Source organism: Rhyacophila brunnea, unplaced genomic scaffold (assembly GCF_057557595.1).
Source record: "Rhyacophila brunnea isolate RB1 unplaced genomic scaffold, BYU_Rbru_1.0 scaffold_3, whole genome shotgun sequence".
Taxonomy (NCBI): domain Eukaryota; kingdom Metazoa; phylum Arthropoda; class Insecta; order Trichoptera; family Rhyacophilidae; genus Rhyacophila; species Rhyacophila brunnea.
The window spans coordinates 17,192,162-17,210,366 of NW_028232965.1; the positions used below are offsets into that span (position 1 = coordinate 17,192,162).

Consider the following 18,205-nt stretch of genomic DNA (forward strand, 5'->3'; position numbering starts at 1 on the left):
TAATTGGATGTTCCTAAGTTGTCCATATTAAAAAAAGAAACTTTTTGTCTATATTCAATAAATAACATAAAATAACTGTTGATAACACACGTATTGGCAAAAAAGGAAATACGCATATTTTTAAACATTAAATACAGTTTTTTGTCAATCTATTTAATTTCATTTAAAAATCGTTACAGCCTACGGACATTTTCATGTTGAAATACCTATAGCTGTTAGGCGTAGATAGGTTACGGTTACATGCAGTGACGTCCCGTGGGGTAGGCAGGTCATACACTGCTTAATTACATTTTTTAAGGTTTTACCTAAAGCAGACTTTGCGGTCGCTTTTTTAGAAAGTACCTACCGACATTTTTTTTAAATCATAAGGTAGCTTACAAACTTTTTAGCGCTTCAGATCTCTACGTTGTTTGAGAGCAGATTTAGTGAAAAGGCTCTAATCCTCCAATAGATGATGACACGCATAAATGTAAATTGTTTACAGATTTTTTTTACGTTATTTAAGAAAACGGTAGCTATCTACCTAACAAATTCGAATACAATTTGATACTAAAAATGAATGGCCACGGCATTTATAGGCAATCTGCCGTGAAACGTCACTGGATACATGGATTATAGGTTCATATTATATAGGTTCAGTTATTAAAAGCATCCTGACCAAAAGAAAACAAGTTTCAACAATCAACAGTAGGTATAATATCAATAATGTAAAATTCGACAAACAGATTTCAGTTGATAGGAATTTCAGTTATATCACGATTATCAAGACTTCTTGCAGGTAGCCAACGCAATTATAAAAAATAGGTCATAATAATATTATTTATGTATACACTACCTTAACCAGTAACGAATGATTGATGAAATTCCGCATAATTCAAAGAATAAAACGTTTGAACCTACAACTTATTTAATATTTCGTAATATTGACTAATCAACGTGACCCTTCTACTATTTTACCCTGAATTTATTTTATTACATACTGTGAAAGGTCATTCAGTGGGCTTTTGATTTTATAACACATGTTGTATTAATGACAATAGAATAATATTGTTTTCATTATACCTAATATGAAAGCAGGTGAAACATATTTCCTGTCATATATAAATGATATAATAAATCGAAGCTTCGAAGTAAAAGAAAATTATTGACTGTAGTAATATAGCTCAATAATGTTCTTAATGTTACATAGGTATTCAAGTAGTTCTCAGAATTTAGATCTAAATAATTACAAGATAAAAAGAACTTTTTGTATACAACGTTTTTAAATTTTCTGTTGAATTATTATGCTCAATATGCTCAAACTTGTACTTGATATGAAGTAAATAAAAAACAAACAAATATAGAATACTGAAATGTCATTTTGATTTCCATAGTAACACACGTATATATTAATAATTTAGTTGCTAGGACTACCCACTTAGAAACCAATAATAGTGGATTGGATTACGGATTTCTTCCGAAATAACTTTATAACTTTTCATACAAAACAGAATTAACTGAAAATGAATTCAATTCTACTTAAAGATTGCTAAAAGTATTAAAATAATGTATTGGCATCATGTTTTGATATACTCTAAAAGTTTCAAATGTCTAGCTAGTCGGGAAGTTAGTTAAAATTGATTGCAAGATTTGTACCGGATAAACAACCACCGGACAAATAAGAATACGAGTTAAAAAACGTTGTAAAATGTTGTAACAACTTTAACGTAAAATAAAGTGGAGGTTGTATTAACGATTAACAGATGTTTTATGAGGAATAATAAATTGTTAGACATTGACGAGTAGCTTACTATCAAAGTCGGACAAACGCCACCTTCCGTTATATTCATATTCTAATTTATTATGCATTTTAGTGCAAGTGGAAGGTACTTTTTTTTTTTTAAATCCATCAAAAGTATCAAAAATGATCATTTACATATAGATTTTTGAGTTTAAAGTTAGTATATAATTTGAAAAACGGATACTTTACAACCATGTATGCGAATCGCCTTTAAATTTTTATAAATAGCTTAAGTCCCACTTTGTTACTCATCCTACTCTCGTCCTATATTAAATAAATAGGTACCGACTGAAAGAAACACGTTTTTTTTACCACCTTTGGACACAGTTTTCACCTGCAACCCACAGCTTCGTGTTTATAAATAAAAATGGCATCTAGAAAGCTAAAATAAAATCTTAAAACTATAATGGGCTATAAATTATAAACGCTTGAAATATTCTTCATATCCTAAGACAGGAATTGGCCTCCTTCAAAGTGTCATACACTGGCTCTCGATTCTCGCCAATTTCTTCAGTTTCAAAGTCATCCTATTCTGTTTGACTTCCACCACCCCAAATCAATCCACTCAATTCATGGTGATTTTCTCTAGGTTCCTTCCACTGACGTACTCGTACTCATGGGGCATATTTTCCTGTCGTCTGATTTTTTTTAAATGATCCGCCACTATTTGCAACACATAATCTGCTATTGGTTTGCTGTTTGGGGTTACAGATAGTATGAATCTTTTTTAGTGTCGATTCAAAGATTTTCCTCTAACATGTTGTTAATTCATATTCGTTCATGTGACTGTAGATTCTATAGAATATAGATGGTGTGTTCTGGTTTTATATGTAAAAAGTTTGAATCTTCATTTCAGTATCATCGACACCATGGTGGTGACTATCAGTCGCTTACAAAACGTGCACATATGTCGCATGTATATGCTTGTAAGATCCCCATTGTTTTATTACTATATAGATTTTGCACAAGCAGAAGTAACAACACTGATTTTGTTTCATTACAAAAATGAATTATTTGTTACTAGATTATTAAATTTAAAAATAGTTTAATGCCAAAAAGATATTGTCGGCATTTCACCAGTTGTTACAAATTTAACTATGAAAGGTTTTATTTTAAATAAAAAAAATCATTTTAAATGATTAACAACTTTATGATAATTATTATAAACAGCTAATTAAAAGTTTTCGCATTTCTTTTCTTCGTGGCAAGAAATTAATTTAACAAACGATTTTATTTTCCTTTTTTCCTGACAACGTCTTTGTGCTTGACTATAAAAATGCACAGATTTTTCTATTCATTGTTTTTGCACCAAGTACTTCCGTTTCATGGATCTAACACAATTTATTTATTGTTAAGGTAACACTTGAAATTCTTTCCCGCGGTTTACTTTAAAGCTTAAATACCAAGCGAAGCTCTAGTTATTTTTTGCAACGGTAACAACAGTCACCATCAAAGTTCGAGAGTTAATCTCAAACGGTCAATGTAGTTTTGAAATCCGCTACACTGTTACAGTGATCGTAGCAGTAGTCGATCATTTCGGTTGAAGATTTCTCTCACGGGAGAAGCCCGCGAGTGATGTGTCCAGACAGGTTGCGCGAGCCGTTTGATCAAACACGAAACCACCAATATATCTTCATATTATATAATTATTATTAAATTTCCAACGTGGTTAATTTTAAATTAAAATATTCGGGGTAAAATCAATGATATTTTTTTCCCACATTGCAGTATTGTATTAGTTGTTTTACAGTAGAAATAAAAAAAAAATATCACTTAGTTTAAGCGTATCGTAACTAAGATCATTGCTTGTATTTTATATGATTTTTTGTTTTACAATTGCTACTTCTTCTTCGTTTTTAAAAATAAAGTTTTTTGCCTTATAGCTTATAGGTGTAATGATTGTTAACAAGAGTGTCGAAAAACTGCTTTAAGTTCAATTTAATAAGACGTAATTATTAGCGTTCATTGAGATAAATTAATTTCATTAAGCATCAGACTAGTTAGTTAAACTATTTCATTTTATGCTAGATATATGTAAGCCATATTTTAGTCTTGAATTTTACTAAGTAGGTACTTGACATGAACAAACGATTTCTCTGTCAATGTGTTACCATACTATATTGAGAACTATCAGTTATACTTAAGGCTAAATTCAGCGATATCTAATCGTCGGCTATTGTAAAATTACCCCTATTGCGATTTTTGAAATTACTTAATTCATCATCTTAACACTGCAATTAAATATATAGGTAAATTAATTTATTCTACTACTGTAGTAACTACAGCATTAGCTATTCTACCATAAAAATAAAAGATAACTCATAATTAAATTAATAAATAGGTTCATTGTATAAGGATATCATAAATGTAGATAGGTAGTATGTTCGTTAGTTTCACTCCCTAAATTCTACAACTAGGTAACTAGGTTACTAATATTTTGATATATATTTAATTATATAGTTTTTGTCATTTACAATATAACAGAAAATATTCATAATGGAGTAACAGAAGATCTAATTCAATCAAAGTATATCCACAAATGGTAACGTGGCCTCTTATGAAGTCGCAGCTCTCGAGCTTAGAATCAGCCTGATAATTCACATGTTGTCTTTCAATGCATGGCAACAGATGGCATGGCACTTTTTATTAAATTATGTAAATCAGTAAACTCAGTCAGAGTTCATTTGAGAGCGTGGGGACCTCAGTCTTAGGTATCTCCTCCTGATATATTACGAGGCGTAATAAAACTGCTGATACTTTATATCCAAATGTAGTGCTTCGTGATTAATACCGAGTGTCGTGCAGGGCGGATTGGTGTGGAGGGGGTCTTTTTGTGTTGTAACAGTAGATCGAATGGGTTAAGCATGTTGTTAACCTTAGTATGTCGCAAAAAATGTTAAAAAACTTCTTTATGATGTGGTCAAGAATGACCTGTGATTTTAAAGCAAATGAAATTTAAAAAAATATGCACTCTGCTTACCTACTATGTTAAAATTCAACTTCTTAAGAATTTAAAAATAAGTAATTATCTACTTGTCGTCGCTATAGGATTGGTTTCCCGAATATCCGTTTTTGTCGAAATCAACCTCTTAATGCAGAATGTTTTTTTGTATATAATTGGACGAGAACCATCTCTTTCTTTAAATTACTCTGTAATGGTAATGAATACATCATTCATATGCTGTAAAAATAACAATTTAAATATCTCTATGTATTTAATTATAGGATTATGAAATTTGTTTTTCGTCTCCTGAACATTTGGTCTATTCGGGAAACCAATCTACAGCGACGTTGTAGTACCTATAGAAAGCTTTAAAAAGGGGTATTGCATCGAACAAAATTTAAATCCATTTGTAAAAGAATTCTCGTTACAGTCTTGTAGTGTTTGTATCTTGTGTGCTAGCGAACCGGTTGATATAATTTTCGCGATCAGCACTGATTCTCAGTTTTGTTGTGTTTTGTGTTTTTCGAGTCGTCGAATCGGCGATCCGAATCGTCGCAAGTCAGCCGTCAGTCTAGCGGCGATTACTCATTATTATTACGCACTGGTCCTAATCGATTTTTGGATTGAACAGGAAACGGGGTCGATCCGGCCAGGGGTCATTGGCGGTTCGAAGCCGCGCGTCGCGACGCCTGAGGTCGAAAACCGGATCGAGGACCTCAAGCGGCAGAATCCGGGAATATTTTCGTGGGAAATACGCGACAAACTGATCAAGGTAACAATGCTTTTTCTCCCTTCAAAGTAACATTTTTAAAATTTACAGTAGTATTTTTCTAGTAAACAAAAACTGTTGGTAGGTAGGTATTTACTTGCACGCAATATACAATTATTATGTAGATTCTGTTAAAAATGTAGATGTTGGTTAATGTTGAAGTCTAAGACATGCCTAATTTACAACTCAATTTTAATTTTAGGACAGTAAAGACTATTAACTTAAATAAATAGTAGGTACCTACGTGCTCTAAATAATTTTGATAAAATCAGGACTGCTTTCGTCCGCACTCAGAGGGCCATTGTCAACCGATGAATGAATCTATAATGCAGTGGTTCTTAATCGGTGCACCGCGGAGCACTAATGCACCACTAGCTTGTTGCAAGTGCACCGCGAAAAAAATGATAAAAACAGAATAATCCACGAAATAGTGAAAACCGAAAAAATCCTTCGCGAAATTATGAAAGCCGACGAAATATCTAATGTGATTTAGATTTTGCCGAATCGATCTTTTTAATTTATAAATCTATTTAATTTGTAATAAAAGTTATGTACGCATATTTTTCTTTGTTTTCTGACCATTTGATTTTGGTGAACCGCAATTTTTTCTTATGATCAAAAGTGCACCGTGACTTTGAAAAGGTTAAGAACCACTGCTCTAATGTTTCAAACGGACGAAATCTTTTCAGATCGTTATTAAAATTATGTGAATCTATATACTATTTTCTTTTAATTTAATTAATAAAATATATTTTTTAATTTAATTAATAAAATATATTTTTTAATTATTTCTAGTATAATATCTGAGTAGTTACTTTATTAAATAGGTACCTACTATCTGACTTTTATTATTTTAAATCTTTAACGTACACACATCAATAATGAATATGATAATCTAAATTATTACTAAATGAATTTATTCAATAATATGTTTCGTTTATTAACTAAATAAAATGTTTTAAAAAACGTATAAAATAACAAATTCATAATATAAAAGCATGATTTGTCAATCTCTATTACGTAGTGTCATTTTTTATTGCAAAGCTACTATTTGTAATGTTAATTTATTTTAAAATTAATTAAATTTCCGTTTTTTTTCATTGATAATGGAATGGAAATCAGTGAAATCACAATATTTTTTGTTGTAATTTTTAGTTGTAAGCTATAATTGCTTTGACGTTTTTTTAGATGATGTTTTACAATAAAATTTGTATTTTTGTGATACATAAAAAAATCGTAAGTCTTTTTCTTAAATATAGCAATGATCAGCGTTAATTAATTATTTTACAATTTTTTGATATTCAACAAAGAGCATTTAAATTAGAAAACAGTCGGATTTCTTTTTTAATAAATCTGTTTGTAGTACCTCTATCTGTGGTACCTACACATATTTTTGCAATTTTTCCGTTATTTTCGTAATCTAAATAATATTATAGTCTCCCATTAAAAAGAACAAAAATAATATTCGTAAGTTTGTTTTGATGAACCATTATTGTCATTTAATTTTATTTTCCATAGTATTTACGTATTATGCAGGTGAGGAAGGTAAAAACTCTACTCTACTATCTACTCGGCAGAAAATCATATATTATTTACCTAGCGCGATTCTTCGATTATTCTAAAGCCTGCACTTGTCAGAATGTTCCAAAATCTGAAAAAGATGCCTTCTTTTCACAATGCAAGGTTTTAAAAATATCATTGTAACAGAACTATATTATTATCTATTCACTATTCTATTGTTAACACTCAGTGACGTTTTTTTTTCAAAAAGATTACATTTTATGGGGAAACCTCCATCTCCATATCTGTAATAAAATATGAACGAATAGTACATGGAATACCTACTGGTATGTACGTGCGTCAATCTACTATCTAAATAATTAATTAAGTTATAATAATCTGATATTCTATTATAATGATACATTAAATTGCCACTGGAAATCCTTTGAATCATATTTTGACCTTTACTTCTAAGTTTATCGTAAACCTCGGGAAAAATCAAAGTTAAAATTAAATAATTTTTCAACAAATAATAAGTAACTTGGTAACTATGCAAATTCTAATATTTATGCCTCGAGCAAAACAAGTTGTCCCGTGTCCGCGCCGATAGTGCGCGGCTTTTCCGCTAGATACCGTCAAAGCTCGCTAATTCAGGGGGAAGTTCGTCTTATTACCGCCAGAGCCTTCGAGACGTGACTTTTTTAAACCCGTCATCAACGTCTCACCTGCGCAAGCACTCATACAGGGGCTTTAAGCAAAAATGAAATCAAAACTTAATTTAATTTTCAAGTAGATACATGTAGGTATATACGCTTGGTTGATGATACGTGCATCATTCGAATTCCGTGGCTAGGCCTTTTCAATAAATATGACCTATTTTTGGGTTATGGTGGTTTTCAAATTATGGTAGTATAAAAATAAGCTTAGTTATTTTATTAAGTACTCCAGTCATGATTCTCAACGACGAAGAAGAAATTGGTTGAATACTTGACAATCAGTCATCCTCAAATACCTAAATATAACAGTAAAATAGTAAGAGTGAGGAATCGTTATTTTCATGAGGGTCAAACACTTTCTGTGAGCCGCATCATCCCTTGACCTCCAAAATTGTTTTCAATCCAGAATTAGGGTCTATTCACAAAAACAAAATCACTCCGGAATCAAAGTGCTTCTTGTCAAGGAAACTTTCGTTTATAAAATAACTTTACGTAAAAATAATTGGCTTCTTTTTCTACGACAATATTTTTTCCGATTTCAATAATTTAGGTAGGTATATCTTCAAAATTACCAACATTCTCTTTTATCACAACACATGTTTTAGCTATATATAACAAGTACACAATGCTGTATGTTCCTATTGCATTCGGAAAATTAACTTTATGTGATATTTAAGTGACAAGTTACCAGAATTAGAGAACAATGCTGTAAAGTCGTAATTGTTAATTTTCAACCCTTTTGTAATACTTATAGTAAAGTTAATCGTTTCAGTTATTTGTTAACCAAATTCATCGATTTACATTACTATAAATGTATGTAAACTGAACCATATGTCAGGATAAAGAAAATTGCTTAAGTGTGGACGTGTTCAGCGTGGGTCAAAATGGAGCTTTTATTCTATTTTCAAAGCATGATCCTGGGCATTCCTTAAACGTTGTAGATAATCTATTTATATAATTTTGAAGCCTTATTATCCTTTATATTTATTTTAAACATTTGATATACTGCATACAGTATTTTTATTATATAAAATAGTATTCTTTTAAACCTCTCGCTCTAATGTTTTAGAATATAGCCATATTTCAGTACATAAATGTGCAGTGGTGTTAAGATTTTTTACATTTATTAATTTTTAAATGCATTTATAAAACCATCAGTATAATTTATATCAACATTATTATAGTGAAATATTTACAATAAAAAATCCCAATCGTGATCCCAAATTTGACAAGAATTAGGCATTTTATAAATGGGCAAGATTAACACATTTGAAGATAATTCTAAAGATACTGATTATAAGTTATGTCTTTGACCATTCAAGTGTGATAAACATCCTACGAATAATGATTGCTTTATAATAATTATTGACCTAAATAAGGTAGTGTTTTTTTGAAATACGCCATTTCTTTTGGCATTCCCCAGTGATTAAGCTACAACATACGGCCGTAGCCATAAATTAACAAACTAAAACTGGAGTAGGGAGTAAGAACATGTTAACACGCGTGTTTGAACATGTACCTAACCGAAAAAAAATCTTTTTTTTAACGGTAGATTAATAAATAAAAGCATAATAAGGATTCAAAATTATATAAATAGATTATCTACAACGTTTAAGGAATGTCCAGGATCATGCTTTGAAAATAGAATAAAAGCTCCATTTTGACCTACGCTGAGCATGTCCCCCCTTTATGGGTCGCTTTTATTTTGCATTTAGATCGCTACCAAATGTTTTTAATAAAATATTTTTTTATTTTTAAATTCGAAATTAATATAATTCTCGGTCCCCTTATTCAAAATGCTGACTTTGGTAGACATAAAATATGTTAACATAAGTAGTAGGTACATATTCTTAATTTCATTAGCATCAGATTTTTGTACTCTAAAAGTATAGAGTTAACGTTTGTTTAGTATTTCCGTTTTGATACGATACGTTACTTTACGTTACTATTGCCACTGCCAAAGCGCAAATTTTAATAACCTTTAGGTTACATTTTAGCGGCATCCATTTTGAGTTCACTGTGTGAAGAATTTTGTAGCTGCCATTAAATCTGAAACTACCCGTCGTATTTAAAACAATATTCTTTTAAAAATAGTTTTAGTCTTATAATTTGCAATGTCATGAAAATAAATAAATTTGAATTAAAATTGATAATATATAATATTATGGTTAAATAGAGACTTTGTTTTTGCGTTTCTTATTCGCCCTGTGCAAGTCGTGATTCCACACGCCCTTTAACTCCGCAATGCGACCACTGACCAGCCATTAAGTGTCGCAAAACGGTTAATATATTCATAAAATAATATCCTACAACACCTGGAGGAATATTTCTAGAATGACATAATAGTGAAGTTGAAATAAAAAAATAATCCATTTAACGTGACTAAACTTAAGCGTGTAAATTTGGAACAGCGAATTATTCGAAAGAATCCTTAAAAAAAGACCGAATAAGTATGTTTCTGAGATTATTTACAGTTATAATATGGTATAGGTATTAATATACAATGAAGGATGTTGCATTCGTAAATCTTATGTATTGATCAGTTTTGAATAAAATCATAATATACGCGGTGAAAACATGGCATAATTTGATATGTTAGGTATTCTATCTTCTTAATTATAATCGTCACTGTTTAGTAATTTAAGCATTTGGTTTACATAAAATTATAATTAATTATTAGTGATAAAAATCTTCAATAAGTTACATCTATATTAGGTATAAATATTTACCGATGGCAATAAGTTGAATACTGAAATATTTTATAGATTTTAATATATTTTCAGCCGGGGTCGATCCACTGCTGGATGAAGGCCTCCCCCAGTTCCCTCCTCTCTTCTCGGTTCCTTGCTTTTCTCTGCCACGTACTTCCACCAAACCTGACAAGTTCGTCAATCCAGCGGGTTTTGGGGCGCCCCTAGATATAGATAGATATTAATATCTTTGCTAAACCTACTTCGATGCCAGGATTTCTGGGTTGTATTTTTTTTTAAATAGTCATTTTCAAATTATAAAAATATTATCCCTTACGGATATCAAAATTGAAAACATTTCTTTTTCTACATTTTATTGTATTTTTAAATACCTAAACATTCTAACAATACCTACAAATGCTTTGTTATCGATATATTCAACTACGCCTAGCCTTTACAAATTCATTACACATTATCCAACAAAAACAATTCCAAAAATAGAACAGAAGAGCGCAACACAGGTGAGAGGATATAATTTTGGATTGCGGCATTCTTTTATTTTATATCATAATATTATTTTAGATTATGGTATTATTGTCGCCACAATGTGATTTGAAATAGTCTTTTGTTTCATTCAGTATAATACTGATATGCACATTCACATTGTTTTCACAATTGCAATAAAAGATTTTGTACCTATTTATAATTAATTATATTATATAAAAATATATTTTTTAATTCATATGGTAGGTAATTTAACTGAAATATATTTACTGATTTTAAGGTGGCATATAACTTGGATTTTTTATTTCCCAGTTGATGTAGGTACATTTCTTCTTGGAATCAAGTCAATTTGGTGTAATAATGCCAAATCGATAGCGCAAAAATAACATGAATTGAATTTTTGATAGAATTTATTGAAATAGGTAAAATTTACTGGGATATTCAATACCTTTTCATTACAAGTAAACTACGCTGAGAAGAGTACCTATAATTTTATTGAAAAATATGCCGCCTACTTTTTGCGCTATTTTCGTACATATTTCCCCGACGAACAATGAGATAAAATCAGGAAAGCTAAAATTATGCCTGTCAAAAATAAACCAGGGAAACATATTTTTAATTATGAATATTTCTCTCTTTTTTGAGAGGGAAATTTTAGTCGTTGAATCAGTCTTATTGCGAACAGTTTGGATTGATATTTTTAATATTTTCAACGATAAAATCTATCATAAATACGTTGTTGTCATATATGTGTGTTGATCAGTTTTGACTACACATTATAGGTTCTAAACAAAAAGGCAGTCACGACAAAACATATTATAAAAATCTTTTCTCAATTCTATTTCCTATACTCTTTATAGTCACTAACACAGCCGATTTCATATAAGATTGCGACATGTATTTAATTCAGTATTTATCAGAATATATTATATATATTATTGTTTCCATACTTGGAACACATTTTAAACGTATCAAGCATCACATTTTAAGTACCTGGATGCCTTTGAAGAGGTGATCAAAACCATTGGTACTCGTAGTTAAAAATATACGTGTTATATAAGGGTAGGTTAAAAGCAAAAGGGTATCTCTCTATCACTTACACATTGAGGTGTGCACATAAAAATAATGACATAGTTTTGATAGGTTTTAGATACTTACGTTATAAGTTGTGATAGTGTAAGTAAACTAATATATTTTGACCATTCACTAAATTAAGCATAACTTTGTTATTTAGTCTAATTTGAACATTTCAAAGAAAAATAAAATTCAAAAATGGAGCGAAGCCCTTAGTAATAATATGTAGAACTAATTGTACGGCCCTCTTAGTCCAATACGTAAGGCACTGGCTTCTCATCCAGGTGCTCCGGGTTCGATTTCCGATGAGGTCACAACTTACAATACATTTATTTGATTTCCTAAAAGTCTGGGTGTGTATGTGATTATTTCACTTATACTACTGAAATATTGTTTTACTACAATACTGTCATTGGGCCGCATGGTACTGGTGAAAAATAATAATATAACAATTATTTTTATTTCTATAACACAAAAACTGACATAATTTCGAATACGTCAGAAATATATATAATATTAGAAAATATATTTGTACCTTACTGGACTTCAACCTGCATCCATCGAGTTCCAACCAATGAATGCGTTTTACCCAGAAAACACAATATAATGAATGGGAACTGGAATACCTAACGGGTGTAAAGTAACAGGCAACCGATCACTAGTGTGGAAGAATATGGGATAAACTTAAAGACGTGTCAAGAATACGTAATTCTAAGCATGTCCTTTGCTCTGACAACTGTTCTCGATTTATGTACTGGCGCTTATTCAATATTGGTGTATTTAAAGGTTGCAACACACACTACTGCACGTCTATGATGTGTGTTTCATTTTCGTACGACACTCACACATTCAAAACCATGCTTCAAAATGTAGTGTATTGGGGTATAGCATATCTGAATTATATTTATTAATCTGTTCTGTGGTTTTAACATTAGGAACCTATTTTTGAAATCTGCACAAAACTAATCGCGGCGATATTTTACACAAATACCTACGCGTCGAAGGTTTTAAATAATTAAATTATAATATGTTGATTGTTGCAACTATAATCTTTTGTGATTTATAATCAAGGTTTATTCACTTAGAATCTTAATTATTAAATATAAGAGGTTGATCCATTCAGGATCTCTCCAAATTTCAGTTTTATTCAGTATTATACGTATTTGCACTTACTAATCATCTATGAAGTGAATATACTGTTAGTACAATTATTATTATAATACAACATACAACAGTGCATAATATGGTCATGTACCAGTGGCGTAGGAGTCAATACACACCCCAGTTGAGGAGTACACATTCCCAGAAAAAAACATTATAAATAATATTTACATGTATTAATATGTAAGCATTTAATGTGCAGTCGTATAGTCACAATTCGTAAATATTTTTAGAATATATTATCAGAATACCACGCAGCTCGCTAAGATTCAAAAATCATAAACAGATAATATGTAGCAAATACAGTGGCGGGCTTAAAGACCTGGAGGCCCGAGGCACTGATGAATTTTGAGGCCCAGTATGATTAAAAATAAAAACCATACATAAATTCTAACTACCAATGTACCTACATAGTAAAATAGCAATAAGTATATTAAATTTCGTCCCTGGTGACACAATATTATAATAAAACTATTGTTTTATTTGTTCGTATTTTGTTGTGCTTTGAGTATTATTTTATACTCAATTTGTATAAAATTTTGGTATAATTCAATATTTGTGTAACTGGTTTGAACCGTTTTGAGGCGCCTTTTATTTTTTCTGGTGAATCGATTACGTCTTCTGCATCAAAGAAAAGGGATGCTGAGTAAATTTTAATAGGTATAGCTACATTTTTAAACATTATACTTACATAAGTAAAAATCACACCATTGTTGGCATAGCTATTTTGATGAATTAGATAAAGAAGCAATTTTATATTATGATATTATAAATAAAATGTGGGAGCATAGTGCATAGTAATTATTTAGAATCATTTTAGTACCCAACACTATTAATGTTATTTTATATATTATATTATATGCAATAAACCTTTCAGCAATCATAAAAGGAGGCTTTTACGATGATAAATATTATTTGTTTCGTTAAATTATTATGACTTACATTAATAACAGGCACAAGGTAATGGGTCAATAAAATCCTTCATATTTTATTCTCCGGGATGTTATTTATATTTACAATATTAAAATTTGATATTATCTCCTTATATATAATTTGTAACGACGAATGGCGATATTATTACGGCTTATATACGCCTATATGGGCAATATTTTTTTTTTGTTCGCTGCGCGTTTAAAAGAAGAAGAAGCGAAATCGATTAGCTGGTTTTATGTTCGAGATATTAAAGACATTCAAAGGCGTTAAATTTAATTCAAGCGAGACCTGTTTTGAAAAATACCGATTTTAATTGCAATCAATTCTGGGCTAAATTTTGATAATTCAGTTTAATAGCTGGCCCGTAATTTTTACCTTAAATAGAACAAAAACAGATTAATTAATTACTCACACACCTAAACAGTTTAAAAAAATAATTTCAATTAAAAATTATCTGTTTATCACATCGTGATCATTATGAATTATTAGTTTCAGTGGCAAAGACTCCATAATAGGTGATTATTTAAAGCCTATCTCCTTAAGAAAAATATTTTTTAATTGCATATTAACGTACATATTATAATTATATTCAGTTTATTTTATAAAAATAATTTAATTTGCTATCAACATCTGTCGTATATATAGGAAAGTAGGAATGTATTATAAAGAAAGGTTTAAAAATATTCAACGGCACGATATCTGTCTTTAACAAATTTTATGTCACGTGACCTCAGGATGTCTGGAGTAGTCGATACAAAACGATAGGCGCTAATGCGTTAGCCTAAAATCTTAGCATATAATTTATTATTGAAATAATTAATAATTAGATAATTTAAAATAATAATTTATATGGCATTCGATCACATATCAATAAATATAGATATATGTTTTTTTAAAATAAAAAATAATTTTGATCAATCTAATGATTTTTAGGAAAATGCACAATTTAAACTCATCGTTCGATTATATGTAGCCAGTGAGTTCAGTGAATTAATGTAGTAATATCGTATTATCTTATTTCTCGTAAGTATACTTGATAAGTGTGTTATTTTTCTCTGATATCCACAGCCTACCTCGTTTCAAAAATCACGCTTCTCCACTGATTAGTTGTATACGTTGACGCCCCTAGATAAAGTGTTGACCTTAGGCAGACTTAGAAATTCGCCCCCTTATATTTTGCAGTCTCAAATTATACGTAGATTTGTTGGGTAGGTACCTACACAGCTATTATGTTATTTATTTTCTGCTATATTACCTACACAGACTAGTGCAACAAAAATCTTTTTCATTTGTCGTCCCTTAGCAACGCATGACCTGCCTACCCTCGCGGGACGTCACTGACGGCATGGTTATAATATAACTTTACTGTTAAAAGAATGATAATGAAAATTTAGCGACATCTAGTAACAGGATTATGAAAAAAGCATTTGCAAACAGTTTACTGAAAAAATAAATTCAAAAGTCGTTAATCAAAATATCACAAAAAAATTGAAACACAGTTCGTTAAAATAATATTCAGTTATTGAATAATATTCATAGTTTTTTATGGTAACCTTTATTTATTTATTTAAAAAAAAATGATTTCCAAGTACCTACCTAATTAAAAGTGTATTCAACTTGAAATTCTTTTTATTTATAAGTAAGTATATAAAAAAACTTTCTTCATAAAGATATAATAAGATTATTAATATTCCTAACTGTTATTTCTTGGAGGAAGGTGCCGTTTTCTACCAAATGTTCGCGACCAAACAGTACATAACCCTGGGCCAGTCGTATCATATGGCCAACGCTCTATTGTATATTTAGTTCACCTTAATCAACATACCCTTTACCCAACATAACATTTTCTACAAACAGTTTTCTTACCACATTGCATTCGAAGTATTAAGCACTACGATTGAAAGTCACATATTCAGAATACTGCTAAACAAATATTTATGTGCATTTGAGAGTCAATGAATATCCACATCTGCAAATATTACATATTAGATGTTGTTTGGACAATCTACATCGTATAAATTTTCGTGATTTAATCAAAACAACTTTACACTAAACCACGCGCCGCTTTCTGGTGAAAAAGTAAAAAAATCTCATAACTATGGCCACACTTGTTTGTTTCTCAATACATTTGCACGTATGTATTTTTCTTTCGCGGCGGAATACAGAAAAACAAACCTAAGTAATTATTTGTATAGAAAATCTTTTTAAATAGTATTTTATACAACGTTTCATTAGTTCTTATACAACACTGTATTTACGGATATAACATACATGCATGATTATGTATGGTATATAAATATATTGGTCTGGACTAGGTTTTATAATATTATATAGATACCTACCTTTATTTTAATGATAGGGATAAATCGAAGTGCTCTCGTATCAATTTTATATAAAAAAAATGTTTTTTTTTAGTTTAACAATTACATCACTGCGTTGTTTTATTTTATTTTATTTTTTAAGAGTAAATAGGGTTCGCATCTGCCACATGCCGGCACATTGTGATAAATTTGACACGCTTCTGAAAGTCGATTTTGTACTAAAAACCTACCCGTAACAACCATTTTTTGTGATCCTTTGTTATTTTTTAAAATGTTAAATTATAAATACCTAGTGGATATCCATATATAGGCACTTATATAATATAACATGTAATACAAAGTATGTTTGTACCTTCCTTTTAAGGAACACAAATTAATGGAATCTAGCTTACTCTACCAGGTGTGGTACAACAGGGTACAGATCTTGAGTGGGAAAAAATATGGGATAACTTGCAAAAGTAAAGACTGTCTCATAATAATATGCATTAAAGTTTGTCAATATTTCAGGACAGTCTGCGGGCTTGTATCCTTTTGTGTTATGGCATACAGTAGGTAATAAATCGAACCGTGCTGCAAAACTGCTACCATACCCGGTAGGGTAAACCAGTTCCCATTAATTTATTGTTCACTGGTTTCTTCCCATTTAGAATTTTTACCACAGGTTAAGAGAAGTTTTAGCTCTTGTCTATTTAGTGGAGGCCAGCGGCAGACAAATGTAGAAAATAGCCGATATACTGGATTATTTGTTAGGTCAGATTATCATTTATTTCATTCATTGAATTCATGAATTTTGCGGTTATGGAAATTGCCGCTTTTCCCGACTGGTTTCCAGCAAACAGACTTATTCCGAAGTTTTGCATATTTTCGATTCGATTTTAATTTCGTGCTCTTTTATTTTACTTCTGTCCATGTTGACAATTTATAATATTATTCTTATATATATTTTGGTATTGAAAATGAAATTATTATTTTTTGTTAAGTAAGATAAATGTATAATATCAATGAATGAAGCGGCTCGTGCGAAGCCGGATATTTCAGCTTGTATTGTAATATAAAAGTAACGAATTTCATAAATTATGATCTAATATTTAATAGATGACAATTATAAACATTTAAACAAAAATATAAGTAAGTAAACATTTTACAAAAAATATATATTTATCTTCGTATACGAAGTACCTACCTATGTATATCTTTTACCGTTTCATGTCGTCTTTGTTACTTTTTTGTATAAATAAAATAAATATATTGATATCGAGAGCCGCACTTAACCCAACATAGAGCCGTATTTTCCCGACGTATGTTCTATATAAAGTAATAATTTAATAAATATTGGGGTAGACGTCGTATTCATTCAATTTATTTCATTACCTATACCGTTTTTTATCGCAATGAGAAAAATATTAATCATTAAATTCTAGCTCGATCTTGTTAGTCTCGATTAATTTAAATCGTCAGAACACTCTAAACATATAAAATAAATAGGGGTGATTTTTTTAAGGAATATTTTTATTCAGGCATGGCAATTCAACAATTTTGTAGGTACCTACGTAATATGCTTAAGCCTTACGGCGTATTAAATTAATCGCTATAAATGAGCGAAAGCCTATTTACCCAATTATTAAAAACTATTTCACTCTCAACCCATTTTCGCAAAACTCGCTACTATCTTCGTTAAAAATAGACGCTGAAATAATATTATACTATTTTTTTTTAAATTGTTGTAATATTGGATAATTAATTAGATATTATTATTCCACCAAACGAAATAACAAAAGTTTATTTTAACCATGCATATTTTAATTATATAAGG

The 18,205-nt window shown here is 30.2% G+C and overlaps 1 protein-coding gene across 4 annotated transcripts in view; it reads left to right on the forward strand.

Annotated features, from left to right (window-relative positions):
- LOC147067976 (protein gooseberry-neuro-like) overlaps positions 1-18,205 on the forward strand; it is a 99,826-nt gene that overhangs the window by 8,588 nt on the left and 73,033 nt on the right. For 2 of the 4 annotated variants that reach the window (XM_085952396.1, XM_085952395.1), the window contains exon 3: positions 5,356-5,496. The exons of the other annotated variants lie outside the window; for them this stretch is intronic. In XM_085952396.1, coding sequence (XP_085808522.1) covers positions 5,356-5,496 — 141 coding nt within the window. The remainder of the gene's footprint in view (positions 1-5,355; positions 5,497-18,205) is intronic. 4 annotated transcript variants of the gene reach the window in all.